Raw genomic sequence first — 20,346 nt, forward strand, 5'->3', positions numbered from 1 at the left:
AATTGATTTAAAAATCCTTCGTTCACAAAATGCTTCTCACTTGGTATTTTCAACGAAGCTAATTCTAAGACTTTAACCAAAAATGTTCTGAAAGAGATTCTGATATTTTAAAGGAAACTACTTCAAATATTTTTTGTTTTTAAGAAGTACCTTCATTAAAGTGAATTTTAACCGTTAATCGTTTTACTGAGAGGCCTATCATTCGAAGTATAGTTTTTCCATTCGCAATAAGGCGTATTTACTCCCAAAAAGTTGTGTCTTTCTTAGTTCGGCACGTTTTTATTGATAACTCTCCAGTTTAACGAAGATTATTCTCTTTTCTGCTAAAGTTCAATGCAATAAAAGCATTTTCTTTATTGAAACTTTATTCAGGTAAATTATTTCGTGACGAAAGACGTCATCAACTTCAGGGAACTCCTGCCGCGTTTCTGGCTTTGACAATTCCCAGCGGGATTTTGTTTCCATAGCCCAAAGAATATAAGAATTTTTCATTTTTGGGTCTATTCCGTGCGAAATATTTTCTATGGGAATGTTAAACAGAGGCATACTTATGAGTATTTATGTTACATATCGCTATATTGAGGTATTATATTCTATAAAGGTCCAACATACCTCTTTGACACGTAATATAATTATGCACCTGATTATGAAGTTCAAACATACTCCGCAAACGAATGAAATCTAAATCTTGCTTCGGCGAAATAATAAAAAAATATTGAATTTTAATAATGACAAATTGTAGAATTTTAATAGAATGACAAATTGTAGAATTTTAATAATGACAAATTATTGAATTTTAATAATGACAAATTATTGAATTTTAATAATGACAAATTATAGAATTTTAATAGAATGACAAATTATTGAATTTTAATAATCACAAATTATTGAATTTTAATAATCACAAATTATTGAATTTTAATAATGACAAATTATTGAATTTTAATTAGGACAAATTATTGAATTTTAATATTGATAAATTATTGAATTTTAATAATGACAAATTATAGAATTTTAATAGAATGACAAATTATTGAATTTTAATAATCACAAATTATTGAATTTTAATAATGACAAATTATTGAATTTTAATAATGACAAATTATTGAATTTTAATAATGATAAATTATTGAATTTTAATAATGACAAATTATAGAATTTTAATAGAATGACAAATTATTGAATTTTAATAATCACAAATTATTGAATTTTAATAATGACAAATTATTGAATTTTAATAATGACAAATTATAGAATTTTAATAGAATGACAAATTATTGAATTTTAATATTGATAAATTATTGAATTTTAATAATGACAAATTATAGAATTTTAATAGAATGACAAATTATTGAATTTTAATAATCACAAATTATTGAATTTTAATAATGACAAATTATTGAATTTTAATAATGACAAATTATTGAATTTTAATAATGACAAATTATTGAATTTTAATAATGACAAATTATAGAATTTTAATAGAATGACAAATTATTGAATTTTAATAATCACAAATTATTGAATTTTAATAATGACAAATTATTGAATTTTAATAATGACAAATTATTGAATTTTAATTAGGACAAATTATTGAATTTTAATATTGATAAATTATTGAATTTTAATAATGACAAATTATAGAATTTTAATAGAATGACAAATTATTGAATTTTAATAATCACAAATTATTGAATTTTAATAATGACAAATTATTGAATTTTAATAATGACAAATTATTGAATTTTAATAATGATAAATTATGAATTTTAATAATGACAAATTATTGAATTTTAATAATGACAAATTATAGAATTTTAATAGAATGACAAATTATTGAATTTTAATAATCACAAATTATTGAATTTTAATAATCACAAATTATTGAATTTTAATAATGACAAATTATAGAATTTTAATAGAATGACAAATTATTGAATTTTAATATTGATAAATTATTGAATTTTAATAATGACAAATTATAGAATTTTAATAGAATGACAAATTATTGAATTTTAATAATCACAAATTATTGAATTTTAATAATGACAAATTATTGAATTTTAATAATGACAAATTATTGAATTTTAATAATGACAAATTATTGAATTTTAATAATGATAAATTATGAATTTTAATAATGACAAATTATTGAATTTTAATAATGACAAATTATAGAATTTTAATAGAATGACAAATTATTGAATTTTAATAATCACAAATTATTGAATTTTAATAATGACAAATTATTGAATTTTAATAATGACAAATTATTGAATTTTAATAATGATAAATTATGAATTTTAATAATGACAAATTATTGAATTTTAATAATGACAAATTATAGAATTTTAATAGAATGACAAATTATTGAATTTTAATAATCACAAATTATTGAATTTTAATAATGACAAATTATTGAATTTTAATAATGACAAATTATAGAATTTTAATAGAATGACAAATTATTGAATTTTAATATTGATAAATTATTGAATTTTAATAATGACAAATTATAGAATTTTAATAGAATGACAAATTATTGAATTTTAATAATCACAAATTATTGAATTTTAATAATGACAAATTATTGAATTTTAATAATGACAAATTATTGAATTTTAATAATGACAAATTATTGAATTTTAATAATGACAAATTATAGAATTTTAATAGAATGACAAATTATTGAATTTTAATAATCACAAATTATTGAATTTTAATAATGACAAATTATTGAATTTTAATAATGACAAATTATTGAATTTTAATTAGGACAAATTATTGAATTTTAATATTGATAAATTATTGAATTTTAATAATGACAAATTATAGAATTTTAATAGAATGACAAATTATTGAATTTTAATAATCACAAATTATTGAATTTTAATAATGACAAATTATTGAATTTTAATAATGACAAATTATTGAATTTTAATAATGATAAATTATGAATTTTAATAATGACAAATTATTGAATTTTAATAATGACAAATTATAGAATTTTAATAGAATGACAAATTATTGAATTTTAATAATCACAAATTATTGAATTTTAATAATCACAAATTATTGAATTTTAATAATGACAAATTATTGAATTTTAATAATGACAAATTATTGAATTTTAATAATGACAAATTATTGAATTTTAATAATGACAAATTATAGAATTTTAATACTGACAAATTATTGAATTTTAATAATGACAAATTATATAATTATAATAATGAATTTTAATGTAAAATTCAAAATTTGCCAATTTCAATAACCTTACCGCCATCTATTGGTTCAAAAAATTTAGCACCGAAAGAGGCTGCGCGTTCTTCAAATTAGTCTTGCCATTGTCTTGCGGAAGAATATGTACCTACTTGGAAAATTGCGATAAAATAAGAGCGCGTGTCAAAACAATTGAAGTTGGCTATACTCTTGGTATTTTAAAATACCTTATTGAAACGAGCAAATTATAAAAACTCGTTTCCTTTCTGAAGGTGGTTATTTGAAAATTGAGACAAAAAACGCGATGTCAATTTTATTTATCGTCGTCAACGTAACCGGGAAGAGAGATAAATAGAGATGAACTAGTAGCGTGTCTTCAGTAGCTGAAGTACGTAGACCTACTCCGACCCTGCTTTATTTTTCCAGGGACAACAATACCCCAACCCCCGATATTTTTATAACCTCTCACGAACATTAATGTCCAAACAGTTATAGTTCGATTAAAAATGTAGTAGGTTAAAAATAGGTCGAAACGCCTGTAGAAGTATTCCACACGCGCGACTCCGGTGTTCAGGGAGACGTCGACTAGCGGGGTGTGTTTCCAGAACGTAAGGCCCCATCACAGTACATAGTCTGTACTTTAAACTTTCAATATTTATTTGAAACTGAAGAGCGCCCTCGCGATTTCTCTTTTTGTCATGAAGTGGTTCTTTTTTTATATATTTAGAAAAAGGGCGCACTTCAAACTGCGATCCTGACATCTTCCACCAGACGGGAAAGCGAAGGATAGATTTTTAGTTTCTTTTCCTTTCGGGTCCTTATGATTACCGTAACGGGGGGGGGGGGGGAGAGTGGGTCCTCGAAAAGGAACGTTTTGTTTCTCCCGGCCGGCTCTCGCCCTTTCTTTTCAGCGTCGTCCCTTCTCTTGACAGAAGTGAGTTCAAATCGATCAAATCAATTTAAGAACAGCGCTGGGGCTACCCCTGCCGTAGGGAAATAAGACCAATGGGAGGAAAAATAACTAGGTTGAATTCTTACATCTACTTTCACAAACTCCTATAGAGATATGACAAATTCGTTTAACCAAAAGAAAAAAAATATGGAAACGGTTCCCGTCTTTTTCCTCTACCCTAAAAATGACCCCAGGGTCTTTGTGTAGTTTTTGACTGCCACGTTTGGGATAAAAATTGAGAAGGAATTTGAAGGGATGTGTGCGTCCGAAAGGCGTTATTTGATTATGCAAGTTTTCTTTTTAACTTTTCTGTTTTAATTAACTTAGAACTTTTTTAAAGGGTGATTCCCAGGCTTTGTAAAGGTGGGTGCTTGAATTACAACTTTTTTGCAATTTGAGCATCGAGTCGTTATTTATTAGAAACTTGCGTGATTGTCAGAATGCGACAAAAGTGGTTAATTTCTATGCAATACATAGTTTTCACTAAAGGGGGTAACGTCCTTTCCCCCTCGAATTCATCCCCTGTGCTTCTTCCCGTACAGTACTGCCAGTAATTTGTGAGCGCGCTTTAGCAGTCGACGGTCTGACTCGCCATTGAAATTTCAATACAAGTCCTAGGCCCTTATAAAATTCTTTTGATTTAATAGAACTCATTTTTAAACTATCTATGAAGCTAAGCCTAGGACTTGTATTGAAATTTCAATGGCGAGTCAGACCGTCGACTGCTAAAGCGCGCTCACAAATTACTGGCAGTACTGTACGGGGAGAAGCACAGGGGATGAATCCGAGGGGGAAAGGACGTTACCCCCTTTAGTGAAAACTATGTATATTGAAATTGAATCACCATTCAACAATTTTCTTTTTGATTATTTTATTGATTTCTTAGAACAATAGATATCAAATTAACCAATATTATTACAATACTCGGGTTAGCTAAACATTTTAATGTCATTTAAATTAAAACTTCATTCCAAGAAAATCATTCATACCAAACCACATTAACAATATACATACAAAACACAATTTTATAATTTGTTCGTAAACTCGTATATACAAGCAGAAGTATATGAAATATCTGTCAGAGAAAAGTATCCATTAATGTTATTTGCTTGAAACATGTACCTTCACATGTTCCCAATGCTATTTCAAACTATACCTTGGAAGATAAAATTGAATTTGGCAAAATACATCATACAGTCACTTTCTGTATCTATTACCTCAGAAAATTGCTTTCAAAATCAGTTTATTTTTTCAATTTAGCACTCCTCTGATAAAATAAAAACTAATACAGGGTTGCCACAATAATTTCAGATTCAAATTATAAATAGAAATCAACCTACATTTCAGTACCAAAGTATTATTGCAACTTTAAAAAAAATGAGCAAAATTTTAAAGGAACTGAATAATAATCGTAGAATTTTTCAGATAACTAGAGTAAAATTACGTTCAAAAAGTGTCAAGATAAAATTTAATTCCCTGACTTTTTACAAATTCTTAAAATTACCTGATTTTTTAGACCCATTTTTAAATTCCTTGACTTTCCCTGACTTTTTACAAATTATGAAAATTTTCCGATTTTTTAGACTCATTTTTAAATTCCCTGACTTTTCCCAGTTTTCCCTAACATGTGGCAACCCTGTAAAGTGTCCACAACCCTCCAAAGGTACTTGTTTCATTTTGATGGCAAAAAGGATACTTCTCTAGCAGGAGATAAATAAATATGCTTCCAAGAAGTTAATACAATTTTCTAATATTTAAATGCTCCATTTTGAGCGGCTTTTGTGATGAAATTTTTTAAGGAAATTTCATCTAATTTGTGGAATGCTTCGGTTTGGGCAACTGCTGTTAAATGATTCAGGGCGAAACGGAAACAAAATTCCTCCAACTCCTGTTTTATTAACAATATTTTTAAGTAATTATAGTTCATTCAGTGTAAATAAAATTTCTTGAAAATTACTTGAAATTACCTTAGCTTCAAAATTAATAGCAGCCGAGTATAATTTAGCCACATTTTCAACTTTAATTCCATTTTTTATGATTTTTTCACATTGCCTCTTCAACTGGCTTTCGCAGTAGGAATTGGCCAGGTCTAGAAGCTCTTCATTAGAAAATTAATAATTTGTTAATTAACAAAACCAAAGATGTATGACCCAATTAGTTAACCAATTGCGTCTTCAGGAGGTACGTCAACTTCATCAGTGTAGAGGAAGTAGAGGAAAGCTCTGTACACTGAATAGCTGAATTGAGTGATTTCAATAGTGCTAAAATATGATTAAATTACGCGTTAATTCTGTGATTTCTTATAACTTTTAACCACGTTCTCTTACTCTTTTTCATCCTCTTCCCAATGTGATTGGAACATGGAACGAAAATGTTGACATCTAGCGTATTCAATTAGAAATTAAAAATTTTGATTAAGGGAATAAAAAAAGTGAAAAAAAAACTACCTAATTTTCAGAATAGCTTTATGAATGTATATTAATTTCCCTTCAATGCAAAATTTAAGATCACTCGTTTCCTGAGAGGCAATTTTGAAATGATAATTTAACCAATTTGAATTTTTATAAATTTGCGGTAACTTACGCTATCGTTGAAAGCTGATTTTAAACTATCATAAACCCTAATTGCACGTTCCACATCTAATTTAAAAACAATAGGCTATTAGTAAATGTTATTCTACAGTACCAGAAGTAAATGAACAGAAGTTATCGAATTAGCGCTCAGAATCGCTATAAATTGCACTTAGGAATTGTGGGTATAGCTATTTCTAAGTATAAACAATGGTTTCATCTACGAGACAAGAAAAATTTCAAATTTAAGGTCAAAATGTAACTACATAAGGAAAACGCCTCCAACATGGTGTTCATTTACTTTTGACGGTACTGATGGTTTGGTTTTACCCAATTCCATAGGTCTCCAAGTAACAGTTGGACTAGCGAAGCAGGCAAATACATCGTGTAGAGAATGAAAAGGGGTTTCGTTAGGAGACGTGACAGACTGTCCACGACACTGCCCCCACATATACACTTTAGAGCTTTGCGTTAAGGCTGCCGATATGTGGTTATAATGAGAGGCTGCAATTTCCACCACACTGGAAAAGAAAATATTACTTACGGTGACAAATCTCAGCGTAATCGGATTAATAGCATACCGTCCAATTTCAGGAGCAATTTTGACAGGTGACACTTGATTTGCTTTATTGCCAATCCCAAGTTGTCCGTAAGAATTTGCTCCCCAGGCGTATAACACTCCTTCGTCGGATAACGCAAGGGTGTGAGCGTAGCCACAAACAACCTAAAAGAAGACCAATTTTAAGATGAATGATACTGCAGTTAATTGAAAGAAGCTTGATCTTACTTTGACAATAACGGTTCCTTGCAAATTTGCAACTCTGTTTGGATTGGCCTGATTGACATTATTACCTAAACTTTATAATTCAATTAATTTTTGACTAAGCTCAATGTTTATCAATTGACGAAATGATGTTATTACCTAATCCTAATTGGCCATTTCCGTTATATCCCCACCCATAAACTAAAATAAAACTTTAGTTTTAGCTTAATTTGAAACAAAAAAAAAAAAGGTTTACGTTACCTTCTCCATTATCTAATACAGCCATGGATGATGTTTGACCGCACGAAATAGCTACGACTTTTCGACTTCCAATTCCACCAGTTACTTTACGTGGTGCAGGTTGGTTTGTAGTAGACCCTGAACCAATTTGACCGCAGTTATTTTGCCCCCATGCAAAAACCTAAAACAGTTTATTTAGAAGTTTAACATTTCTTGTAATTTTTGGCAAACATTTACCTCTCCATCAACTGTCAATGCCATGGAGTGATGACTTCCACAACTAACTTCCGTTACTTTGCGGGATAAAAACTCGGGTGATATCAATCCTGGTGTAAGTCCTTGATTTGTATTCCCATTTCCTAATTGACAATAGCCGTTATGTCCCCAACTATACAATTCTCCAGTTTCAGTTATGGCAAGCACATGGGGTCCACTACCATAAGCGAAGCTTTTGATGTTCTTCTTGCATAGAGCATCAACTATGAATTTTTAAATTTTATAGTAAAATATGTTTAGGTTAGGTTTGTTTTAGCAGAAATTGGCACCTTTACGTGGCTCTAGATTCCCATGGGAATCTCCCAAGCCAAGGCAACCACTACAGTTTGATCCAAAAGCATAAACATCATCATCTTTTGTAACTACGATAGCCTCGTTTCCGGAACTTCCAAAAACGCATGCAATTTTAACACTGCTTATGAAATCTGGGTCTAGTATAATGAAAATTAGCCATTTATTTATATCAGCTGTGTTGCTAAAATCCCACAAGGAGCGACTTGCTGCCTCAGCCATTATATCTAAATCATATATTTGGGAACGTTTTAGAATGTAAATTTATTTATTTAACTTTGTTAAAAATATTTACCATATAAGCCAAAATATAGTACGGAGCAAAAATTTTGTAACGATAAATTAACAAATAACAATATCCAAATTTAAACCCCGGGAAGGAAATATTTTTTTTAAATTAGTTTTTCGTCACCAGACGGCAAAAATTAAGTTACGTTTGGCGGGTATTTAAAAAAAATATTGATTTAAAATGGTTGAGAGAGTGAAAGCGCAATGTATTTTAAAAAGTCGATATCTTAGCAAATATTTACTGGCTGGAAGATTCATCGTTCATTTTTTTAAATAATTAAACCCACGTGATTTATGTTAGGAGAGAAATAGACAAATTTAAGTCAGAAGTTCAATATTGTAAATGTAGATGCCACTATACACGTTTAACAGGGGGCCATTTAGGTGTTATTGCTCACTACACGATTTTTGAATGTGGGTCGTAACCAAGGCTAGTAAAAAATATGATTATTTAACCTCCTAAGTTGCGTGCAATAGTTTCAGCTGAGAGCTTTCTGTTTGATGGTTTTGTAACGAAGCGTTTACCCACTTCCGGCACGTTACCTCCGTATAATAGACCTCCATTGGTCGCTGTATTGTCCTATCACGGCTAACCTGGATGACGTCTTGTTGCACGAACAGCGCGTCATGATCAAAGTTGACTGTGGTAAGTGTTTTTAACAACGAGCAATACAGTTATTTTTCATCTTGGGTACGAGGGTTACATTGTTATTGGTTTCAGCAACTCATGAAAATGCGTAAATGCAGGGGCGCTGGCCAGAGATAGAGGGTGCACAACTGCGGGCGGGCTCGATTTTTGTAATTCATTTATAAAAAAGCGCAAAAAATTTAAATGGTGGGTGGGCGCAACCAACCCAAGAGATATCGATTTTAGATTTATACTATTTTACTTTTTAACGTCTGGCGAAGTGAACCTAAGCCTATAGAGTAATGGCACTGTGACGTCCTAGTACGTCACCCAAATTCCTATAGATAAAAAATTTGCGACCAAAATGGCGGCCATGGCCAAAGCTATGGAGTGCTACTACTCTATTCGTTTTGGGATTCGTTCGTTGTCTACTATTGAAAGTTCTCAATGCCAGATAAATATTTGGAACTGGCTATTGTATACCCACAACCACTATACGCTAAGAAGAAGGCAACTTACTCATTTTGCCAGAGAGAGAGTCAGAGTGAAGAGATTTTATACGTCCTCCACGTCCGATCAAGCTAGGTTAAAGGCTCTCCTGGTGACTGACACTCGATGAGGACACGGACAAGTAACGGTCACTGAAAGACCTGCTGTTGGAGTTCGGCTGTGTTGTCATCGACATTGAAGTAAAAGCTATTACGGCGGGTTGAAAACGCGCGGTGGACAGTATATATGGGTCTGATCCCTTAACCGGTGGGCGCAGGCTTAATTAACTATCTTTCTGTTGCAGTATCAGTGGCATAGACTATTAAGGGGGGGGGTTCCGTCTCCCTTAGGCGTATCTTTGACTGTACTAAAGTTTTACCCCGTTCCTTACCCCCTTTTAACTTTTACATAGTTTGACACCCCCTTTGACCAGTTTCTCGCTACGCCACTGTACAGTACTCTTTTTTTTGTTTTGATTTATTTTTGGAATGACAACGTGATGGATTAGACTTTTAGAGGAATACTTAAACTCGAGTTCACCGTGGCCATTGCTTTGATGAAAAGCCTTGGGTTGAAGAATATCTCCTAATGAAAGTCCTCGTTGATTGCGGTTATCTCTGTCAAGAGTTTAATTCAAATTTCGTGCCAAGATAACCTATATTTATTGAGGCGATATTTATCGTTGCTCGCTATCTACCCATGCCGAAAATTTGGCTCCTTAGAATAAAAAAATTAAATCAATAACGTATTGACGTCTTTCGAGGCGATTGAAGCAAACGCCGGTGACGGTTTTCCTTCCCGCTCTCGTGCCAGGGAAAAATGCGATTCAAGTTTGGCTTTTCCGGAAAATTTAAATTCACTTGTTATTGTTAATACCATAAGTTAATGATACCTCTAAGTACACAAATGGCTATGCTGCCTATGGCGGAAATGCTTGTCCAAATTGACCTATGTATCTCCGTACTGCGTATCAAAGTAGCCTTAACATACACTTGGAACTGCCGAAGCTTACGTTTCTTTAATCCTGTTTGGTGCAAGGCTAGCTTGAACTTCCCCAAAAGAGGTAAATTTCGATATTCCCTTAGAAAATTCGTTCCCCCCGCAGAGGCAGAAAAACGTTTTTTTTGCTATTGGTTTATTTCTCTCATGTGACTGAAATTATAACGAATGAACTCTCTCCCTCTCCCTCTTCCCCTCCACCCCGCTAAGGCACCCCCACTAAGGTACGACTAGTAAAAGTAGCCCCTCCCAATATAGTTTCATTCTCGACCGCACAGCGGCGCTGGGTCAGAGATATTTTTCAAATCTTTCATTTTTGCGGGAATCGGAGGGACAAGATTTGGCATCACATTTTCTGGACAAAGATTCCTCCTTGAAAGGGCTTATTTGTGTACTTAGAGGTATCATTAACTTATGTTAATACTGAAGGCCGTGCCAAGAAAACATGTTTTGTAGTCTGTGTACAACAAAACTAAATGTACGTCTACACTCATACACGTTTTCTCTACTCGTTTACTAATACTGACTAATCTCTATAATTATAATATTTTCACAAATATAAAACGAAAAATTAAAACTAACTTCATTTTATTTAAAAATATTACAAAAATTTGACACTGACTTGTAAATAAAATACAGATAAATTTTTAAAATAACATTGTGTTTGATGATCTCTCGTTCAGTTTGATTTACATTCATTGTTTTCGACTTTGGGGCACTCCAGATAAATTGAAAAGCAAATTTATGGGTTTTTAAAAGGAATAATCATCCAGGGATTATTACAGTAGGTAGTTATGCCTTGTTTGTGTATTTCTAAAACCTAGAACTGTCCACATAAAGGGTGAATATAACCTCCAACGCGTTCTTTACGGAAAATGTCAAAGTCTTAATAGTGAAGAGCCCTTTGAGGGGGCGACAGAGAAAGTAGAGGTTATATTCCCTTTAAACTGTACAACCTTTTGGGTAGTTATAATTTATGATTTTCCTATAGAAGGCATTTGGCCCACCGGCAATTTAGGTCGTTCTAAATAATGCGTAAAATAAGGTCCGATTTGTCAAGCTTAGTATTATTTCTGCTTCCTAACTCTAGTCCCAATTAACATTAATGCTCCTTTTGTTAACGAACTTCACAGTATTGTTTTTTGGTCGTTTAACCTCTGCGCCTTTGGTGTTTTTACTCCTATCGTTGAGTCCTTTATCGCTACTGACAAAGAAAAGTGCGCTGTTATTACTCGCCGTGTCTTTGCTCAACTGTAAAAAGTCGACTCGGTCCTGGTCCAATTTGACATCGTCCTCCAGGGATGGTCTTCTCAGTCGCCTGCTTCCGTTACGGGAGTTAGAGCTATCGTCGTCATGTTTATACTCGTAATATTCCATACTGCTCTTCTTGGATCCATTTGGCTTATTGGACACGATCAAAGTGGCGTTCGATTTGGGCGGAGAGTGAACGTACTCTTTTCCTCGTCTAGTTTCCGAACCATCCACTTCTCGAAAACTATCATCCCTACCACTATCAGTCGTAACCGGTCCTTTTCGATCTCTGTACGTTCTGGGTTCTTCGTGGTATTCGCCCTTATCCTCGTCTCGTCCTCGAGTGTCGTAATTTTCTTGGAAACGAACAGTTCCTTTGTTACGATGCTCACCACCATCGTGATAATCTGGTTTTTGGTACACTACGCCTTCCTGACTGTTGTCGTGGTAATGCGGAACTTCTGGCCGCGGTACGACGGCTTGGCCCGGTTTGTAACTTTGGCCCAGTTGAACCGGAGCTTGATAGTTTGGTCGGACGGATCCATCGGGATATTCCGAACCGCCTTGGTAACCCTCTTGTTGTTGCTGTTGGTGTTGTTGCTGTTGTTGTCCAAAATGTTCTTGGAATAGAGTAGGTTGATGATTGTCCGACTGGCTGGGGTCCAATTCTGGTTTGTATTCGGCGTACTCCTCCTGCGGTTCTTCGGGAATCTTAACTTCTCTGTGAGGACAGTGAGTTTGGTCGACCACTCTCAAGCCTTTAAGACCAACGCCCGTTTGAACCAGGAATTGATAAATGACTGCCTTCAACTGCTCGTCCAAGTAAGGTTTTCGAGACAGAATCCACATGTTTTCTGTTATAAGAACAATACATTATTACCAATTATAGATTGGCGGCACTCGAGTATACTATTAATACCTGTATGTCCAAGAATACCACCAAGAATCTCGTTACACGACCATAAAACGGCGAAATTATAGTAGTCCGTATGAAGAACAGTTAAATTTGCAGGAAAAAGAACTGCAAATAAAATAATGACCGCTTGTAAAACACGTCTAAGGAACAGAATTTTATAATAAGTAGGATTATATTTATTTCTATTACAGACTTATCTTGGAGCCCCACAAATTAACTTATAAAGGGAGTAGAACCCTCCTTGTTTGGTAGGGTGTGCCATAGCTTCTCTCTTTTCTCGCTAATGGCGCTAGTCTTGAACGATAGCAAAAACACCCAATTCTTCTATTAGAGGAAGCGTGCTCGCCCTGAAGAGGTTTTCTCACTTGAAACCTTTATTGTTTCATATGTTGCGTTTATTTTTTAAATGAACCGTTAATTAACATATAAACAACAATACCCGAGCTATAAATTAATTATTTTAATTATAGTTTGGATATTTATTCAAATATAATTTCTTACTAATGAGGTACGAGGTTTTAGATTCACGAAAGGCGTTCTAGTAGATATGAGAAATTAAAGCACTACCAAAGCGGGAATACTTTTAGTGGGATAATTCCTCAAAAACCACTGCATTTCACACTACGTAAGGCAAAAATTTGGTACACAGACACACGTTTTTTATTTTATATATATTTTATTTCCGAAATATTCAAGTGGTTTTCAGTGCAGTAGAACCAATGAATGGAACATAGAATAAATGGCACTGCCTCAGAACACACGACGACGAATATCAAGCGTTCCCCTTATTGGCGCCTGACGGCGCCGCGCACTCGCTTCGCTCGAGCGCTGGGGGCGCACGGCGCCACCCCAACCCCATACTAAAAAAAGCGATAGGCCGTCTATAACGCGACCGAGAGGACAGTACCTAGCCAAACGCACCTAGTATCGTCCAACCGTCAGGTGTTCTACGTTATCTAAAAATTCGAAATCAGGAATTTTTAGTAAACATCCATTGAAAAATCTAAATTTTTAAAGTTAAATATCTCCGCGAATATAAATTTGCACCGCATAATTCTTGCACCCAAATATTCCTCATCGCCCAAGGTATCAAATAAATATAACACTTGGTCGAAAATCTCGTGTGTCTGTGTACCTTACTTCACCCGATATGTCCCTGCTCATGACCAGGGGCGGATTTAGGCAAGGTATTTATGAGCTGCAGCCTAGGGCCCCCTTCGCGATCAAAAAAATAATTAATAATTTAAATTAAATTTTTCTTAAATTTTTAATTTTCCATTTACACTGCAAAATGCATCTGATACACCCAAACTTGATTAGCAGTGTTAGTCCAGGGCCCCCAGATTTAACGGTCTGCCCCTCCCCAAGACCCAAAGTTTGAGTTGGGGTGTTATATCGTTTTGGATAAATAAAATTAACTGATTATTATTTATAAGCCACTTCACTATTAGATTTTTTTATCAAAGGTTGCAACTGACTATTAGTTGAAGCAAATGGAAAAGTCAAAAGAAACGGTTCATGAAATCAGTCTCCCCACGATTTAAAATATTATAATAAATTCACTTACCGCCTTGCAAATAGACGGTCAATCGGGCAGGTTGCAAAGAATCTGAGGCGACAGCCTTCCCGGTCATAGTTTGTTCGTGCCCTCTGGTGGGAAATTAAAATCACGACAGATAATCAACTTTATATGTTAAAATAAATGGAAAATTAATTCGAAGACAGCCTTACAATGCGGTGATTCCAGAATTGCGAATTCCGAGTTTGCCGTCTTCTCGGAGAAAGTATTCGGCCGAAACGCATCTCATTGTGGCTTCGAGAAGTGCGAAAGTGCGCTCCACCTCGAACCAGCGACCTAAAAACTGGGTGAGTGCTCGAAATAAGAGTATCTACTAACGCTCAGTTAGAGTATTTCAACGTAAGTCCAATGGTAAAACAATGGTCATTCAACAAAAGGGCAAAAAACAGAGGTCTCGTCGACATAAAAAATTTCGCGATCCTAACGGAAGTTTTTTCATCAACGCTTGCCGTTCCGGTGTTTTTACCAGTTTGAAAATAAACCCTTATTTCTGACACCGCGTTTTGCCCGACCAAATGGCGTCCCAAAAGAAATAACAATATGCACATAAAGGGTCGCAGAATCATTTGGAAATTTCGGCCTGAATTTCCAGTAGCTCCTCCCGTAGTGAAATTCAAACGATTATGTGGCCCTTTAAAGGAAATTAACGTCCAATACCTTATTTTACAGAATACCCTAACAATTTGAATGGATTATGTACTCAACAAACCACTAAGCAGCGCCAAAAATGTTAATACTCATATTAGGGATCGGACAATATTGGAACCCTTTGAGAAGGGTGACCAAAATCACAAATAGAGGTAATATTTATTTAAAAGTCTAAAACCTTCTAGCCATTGATTGGCGCCAAAATCCCCCCCCCCCCCCGATAACACGTAATCATAGAAATACATGAAATATATACCTAACAACGTTACTCTAGAAAACTTACTAAAATCAAGAACCGAGATTCTCGAACTAAATTGTTTCTTAAAACGCGCTAAATGACAATCGAACAACTTCTTACTTTAATAGTATCCAAATCATCCATTATTGGTGGTTTTGGGCACTTTCCCAAGTAGTAAGATTTCGCGTACCCTTCCTTGGGCACAATGGCCAAAGCGAATGCCAAGAGGGCCCAATGATATTTCAGCATGATTTATCCGAACGCAAAAACAAACACACACAATACACCAAATTCAAACAGACGCGATCATAGTAATGCGAATCAAAATCTAGAGACCAGTAAAAAATCCGTTTTGTCACACCGATATCTGGGTTGAACACAGAGAAATTTCACCCGTCGAAACCAAAGACTAACAAATTTATCTAGTTCAATGAGGCTGCATGTAATTTCACTTTCTTCGTGTGTTCTACTACGTCCATCTCATTTGACTAGCCGCAATAACAACCAATTTCACGCTGAATGATTTCGGGTGGCTATAAAAATTAAATAGCGGTCATTCGGAAATTAAGTACGTCCATCTAATTCCTACTTTACTATTGTTTAAAAAATACGATTGTAAAAAAGAACTGGAGTTAAACGCAGGGTGAGTTTTAACATCTTTTCATACGGGGATAACGGCGAAGAAACGAAAGTGAATTTTGGAAATGTGGGGCGGACAGAATTTCGGGGAATTTTTCGCTAATAAATATGGGCGATTTTTGTTTTTGAGAACCAAATTTCTTTTTTGAGGCCCCTTTTAAGTAACAGTTTCCTAGAAGCAGGTTTCGTAAGTACGAAACGAAACTTTACATTGGGTTATTAACCTATATTTGCATCATTTTTGTGTACATAATATCAAAAGTAATTTTGACAATACTGACACATACACCACGTTTTGATGACTTTTAGCTAAAGTAAATAGAATATTGTTCAAGTTTCTCAATTATAGCGGGGCGTTATTAACCAACTTTGGTTCAGACGTTTAAATGGGTTTTTTCCTCCGAGTTCTTCGGTTTGGTCTTTCCATGATAAATTGTGGGGGTTAACGGTATTAGTTAGCTGATGGCTCGTGTGTCATGAAGGGCTTGCCACCACCGTCCTACGTAGCTTAACCCAGCCACCTGAAGTCGTTAGCTGACTTGAACCTAAGATGGTTACTTTGGTATTAGCGTAGCTGATAATTATTATTATAATTATTACTATTATTATTAACGTATTTCAATAAATGGAAAAACTGTTAAAAAATACACAATTTTGGCGTATATTTGAACTTTTATCGCTTGTCAATAATTATGAGTACTCATTTACAGAACCAATTATAGATTTTTGGTTTAACGTTTCGAATTATATCATAGTTTCCAATACATGTAATGAGGGAAATTTTTAAGAGTACTTATAGTGGCGCAATCTAATTGATGGCTGCCCTTAAAAATATCCCTTATTAAAATACAGTTCCTAGTGTATTCTGTGTATTTTGTTTGACGTGATAACTATGCTAAATTTCTCCATAAAGATTGAAATTTTAGCACAATATCAATTTATATAACTTTCTGTGCGGTATATATTTTGGTGTAAATGTGTAACAAACTTTTCCAAAAATTTAAATAAAACAATTACATGTGGATTAGCGCCTCTAAAATATTTTGATTTGTACAAAATAAGATGACTCATTATAATATATATATATTTTTTTTTGGGAATTTAATAATAAGGCTTTTGACAAAGATCAAAGTGCGGTATCTTTCTATAAAAAATATTTTTTTTATAAATTTAATAATAAGCTTCTTCGTTGTTTGGCTTAGATCTTTTCACATCAACAAAATAGATAATTGATTTTATTTTAAATTAAACAATAGTCAGTTTAAGCTACCTTCTGGAAAACGTGAACGGGAGAACTTGTAGTAGATTATATTGTAAGAAATAATGCTACAAGTATTCTCTACACGTTTTCAAGAGGGTGGTTATAACCTGTCTATTAAGCTTATCCGTTGCTTGGCTAATATCAAAGTATTGTATCTTTTCGCATCAGCTGTTAAACATTTCTCTACACGTCATTAGGCCCACTAATTGCAAAGTAGATTCTACTAAATCCTATAGTTCAATCAAATTCCCAAATATATCCAATTGAGTTATTTCAGTTTCGACGTCATACATGCTTTTTCGCATAGATAAAAAAAACCCGCAAAAAATGGCGGCCATAGCCAAAGCTGCGAGGTAAAATTACTCTATAGCATCCCACGTCAAAACAAAACGGAACCAGTGACCGTCCTCAACAGTTTTTGTTTTCTGGAGTGTCACTTCTCCCCTGACCCCCTTCATGGCCGCCCGCGTTCGACGCTAATTGGAAGAATGTTCCCCTCCGTTGCGCATCGAACACTATTACCAAGAATGAATTTGGGTCAACCGAGAATACGCCACTTCAACTATAGCCTCTGTTTTCATGATTCCCCCAAGACATACCCCGCCTACAAGCGGAGCGACTGCTATGATACGGGGAGTGTCTTCCCCTTTACCGCCGCATAGGCCGAAATGTTACACGAGGGAAAGCAAACGAGGTGTGGTTTTACTTCCGGGGAATCACGCGGCTAACCGGATGGTAACCGCATATTCTGTGTTCACCTATTGCTATTCTACTTTGAACACGGGCGGGAAACTGTTTGGTGAAATATGACAAACGCTATTACTCGGCTTCCATTGTTTCAGCTTGTTTTTGAGGACGCGGTACATTAAGAAATGAAAAAATCAGAGCGAATTTTACGATGGCATAACTCGTTTGAGAATTTTGACATTTCAAAAATCAAAAGTTTTACTTTCTTTCTAATAATTATTCTAATCTAGTTTCTTGGGCCACAGAGCACATTAAACCGCGACAACAATTTCGAGCAAACCGTTATAATTATGCCTTAACATTTCTTAAACGTAGTAAACCCATCCTTTACGTTACAAATTTTCGATGAGCTCTGGAATTTCATTGTCCCTCTTGGCATTGGGTATACTAGTACACTCAATGTTAAACCCATGTTTCCAAATAGCAACGCGTTGTGGGACAGTGGGCGTCCTCTCGTGTCAGATGTAATAATAATAATAATAATAATAATCAGCTAGGCCATTAATTCAGGTGGCCGGGTTACAATGCGTATTAGGCTGGTGGCCAGCCCTTCATGTTTGAAATATATCTACTCTCAGGCCACGTGATCAGCTATTTGCTCTTGTAGATTTATAACGTAGTTTTGTTTAAGTGCCGAATGTCACCACCACAGCGCTGGCGTCAAACGTTGGTCTAACAGGGTTGCCACGTGTCAGGGAAAGATCATGGAATTTTAAGAATTTGTAAAAAACGGGAATTCAAATTGATTTTTTTAAAATAATAATCAGCTAGGCTAATACCCTTGGCCCCACCTTAGGCCCAAGTCATCAAGCGACTTTTAAAGCCATTAATTCAGGTGGCCGGGTTACAATGCGTAGGAGGGTAGTGGCAAGCCCTTCAACAAGTTTTTCAAATTCAAATTCAAATTCGAATTTATTCTTTAATACGATATTACATTTTTTTAGTGTTAAGGGCCAAGTCGATTAGCGACTTATAGCCCTAGCTTTTAAACTTATATTTCAATTGGAATAACAAAAAGTAATTACTTATTATTGTAGGTAATTTAACCATAGTTTTGTGATCAATTCTGTATTTTTATTTGGTTGCTTAAGCGTTCTGATTAAAATGTTGTACTTAAAATGTTTTTAGTTAAAAGGTAACAAGAAAACCTTCACACTAAATTATAAGTTGAAGTAAAATTATGATAAAAAAAGTAAAAGTAAAATATTAAAGTTAAAATGGTCTAATTTGTGCCTTAAAAAGGTCATGAAAAATCTCAAAATTACTAGGAAAAGTCAGGGAATTTGTATCTGAAAATATTGTGGCAACCATGTCAAAGATAACATTGTTCGCTATTGAGTGCACCGTTACTAAGGTTTTGGTTTAATATTCTAGTCCAAGATTCTATTTACTTGAATTGCATTGATAACAAACAATTTTAAAACAATTACAAATTTCACACTTTCGTTTCAAATGAGCCCTTTATTCTAAGCCCTAAACCATACCCTTAAAATCATTATGTTAAAATGTTAAAGAAAATGCAATTACTTGATGAACCTGGAAGACATCTTCAATGGGTGGACTGGGACATGACCCGCGATACATCGCTTGACCATTAACTCCATCAGTCCAGCAAAGAAAACCAACGGTCAATAGTACAACCAATTCCATTATCAGGTTTATTCAAATTAAAATATGTTAATCGCGTTATAACTGTATCCGAAACATTAAAATATCCGAAAGCCTACTGTTGGATGCTCCCAATGAGGGTCTACTTCAAAGTAAACTACTAAGATACTAAACGCCGTCCAAATCAAGCTCATATTTGCCCAAAAATTCGCGGAGACGAAGTATTTTGGGGACCAAACTGGGTCAGGAGTAAAAGTTTTTTCCGAAAAATACACTAATAAAAAAATAACGAGATGAAAAAATTCCCCCGCCAAAGAATAGCCAAAGGAAGTTTCCTACACACCTCTGTTCGTATAAATAGGTTGGGGGGGGTCTATTGCGAAATTGGTAAGTTCATTACCCTGGCCGGTGTCTACAACCCGGAGGACAGGCACCTAACATCCCAAACCGGCTATCTCGCCAAGTTGATCTCCGTATTAGGATAACGAAGATATTTTCAGTCGATTTCGGTATTGGGACGGATACGGGGGACTGCCTGCTTTTCGATTTAAAGGATAAGATGGGATGTTCGGCGATACCGTTGTCAGGGAAAGCGAAAATAACCGGGAAAAACCTGCGCAGACGATCACAGGGTCCCTTTCCTAGTTTCGTTTTTAATAGGAATGTACCCCACGCGTCAAGGAAGTGAAATTGAAAGTAATTTTATTAAAATTAATGCTTTTTTTATTTCGTAATAATCTA

The 20,346-nt window shown here is 34.2% G+C and overlaps 2 protein-coding genes across 5 annotated transcripts; both read right to left on the reverse strand.

The window, feature by feature from the left end:
• Positions 1-5,573: 5,573 nt before the first annotated feature.
• LOC149949413 (RCC1 and BTB domain-containing protein 1-like) lies at positions 5,574-10,236 on the reverse strand. Of its 3 annotated transcripts, none has more exons than XM_090169212.1 (14): positions 9,750-10,236; positions 8,293-8,454; positions 7,985-8,226; positions 7,769-7,928; positions 7,667-7,708; positions 7,532-7,596; positions 7,326-7,468; positions 7,075-7,265; positions 6,758-6,813; positions 6,622-6,692; positions 6,502-6,555; positions 6,338-6,435; positions 6,142-6,272; positions 5,574-6,062 (listed from the first exon to the last, which is right to left on the reverse strand). In XM_090169212.1, the coding sequence occupies exons 1-14, from the start codon at positions 9,751-9,753 to the stop codon at positions 5,922-5,924; spliced, it is 1,560 nt and encodes a 519-aa protein (XP_090025338.1). In that variant the 5' UTR covers positions 9,754-10,236; the 3' UTR covers positions 5,574-5,921. The 3 variants fall into 3 exon arrangements, with proteins under 3 accessions (XP_090025338.1, XP_090025337.1, XP_090025336.1); XM_090169211.1 differs by lacking the exon at positions 9,750-10,236 and adding an exon at positions 8,845-8,892; XM_090169210.1 differs by lacking the exon at positions 9,750-10,236 and adding an exon at positions 8,610-8,697 and having other exon boundaries at positions 8,293-8,541.
• Positions 10,237-11,306: 1,070 nt separating this feature from the next.
• On the reverse strand, positions 11,307-20,196 carry LOC149949414 (uncharacterized). 2 transcript variants are annotated; one of them, XM_090167751.1, is made up of 5 exons: positions 19,525-20,196; positions 14,617-14,747; positions 14,453-14,535; positions 12,889-12,990; positions 11,307-12,823 (listed from the first exon to the last, which is right to left on the reverse strand). In XM_090167751.1, exons 1-5 carry the CDS (start codon positions 19,645-19,647, stop codon positions 11,805-11,807), a joined length of 1,458 nt encoding a protein of 485 aa, XP_090023877.1. In that variant the 5' UTR covers positions 19,648-20,196; the 3' UTR covers positions 11,307-11,804. The 2 variants fall into 2 exon arrangements, with proteins under 2 accessions (XP_090023877.1, XP_090023876.1); XM_090167750.1 differs by lacking the exon at positions 19,525-20,196 and adding an exon at positions 15,471-15,625.
• Positions 20,197-20,346: the final 150 nt, after the last annotated feature.

The sequence above is a fragment of the Leiobunum rupestre genome, chromosome 3 (assembly GCF_980474605.1).
Source record: "Leiobunum rupestre chromosome 3, qqLeiRupe1.1.hap1, whole genome shotgun sequence".
Taxonomy (NCBI): domain Eukaryota; kingdom Metazoa; phylum Arthropoda; class Arachnida; order Opiliones; family Sclerosomatidae; genus Leiobunum; species Leiobunum rupestre.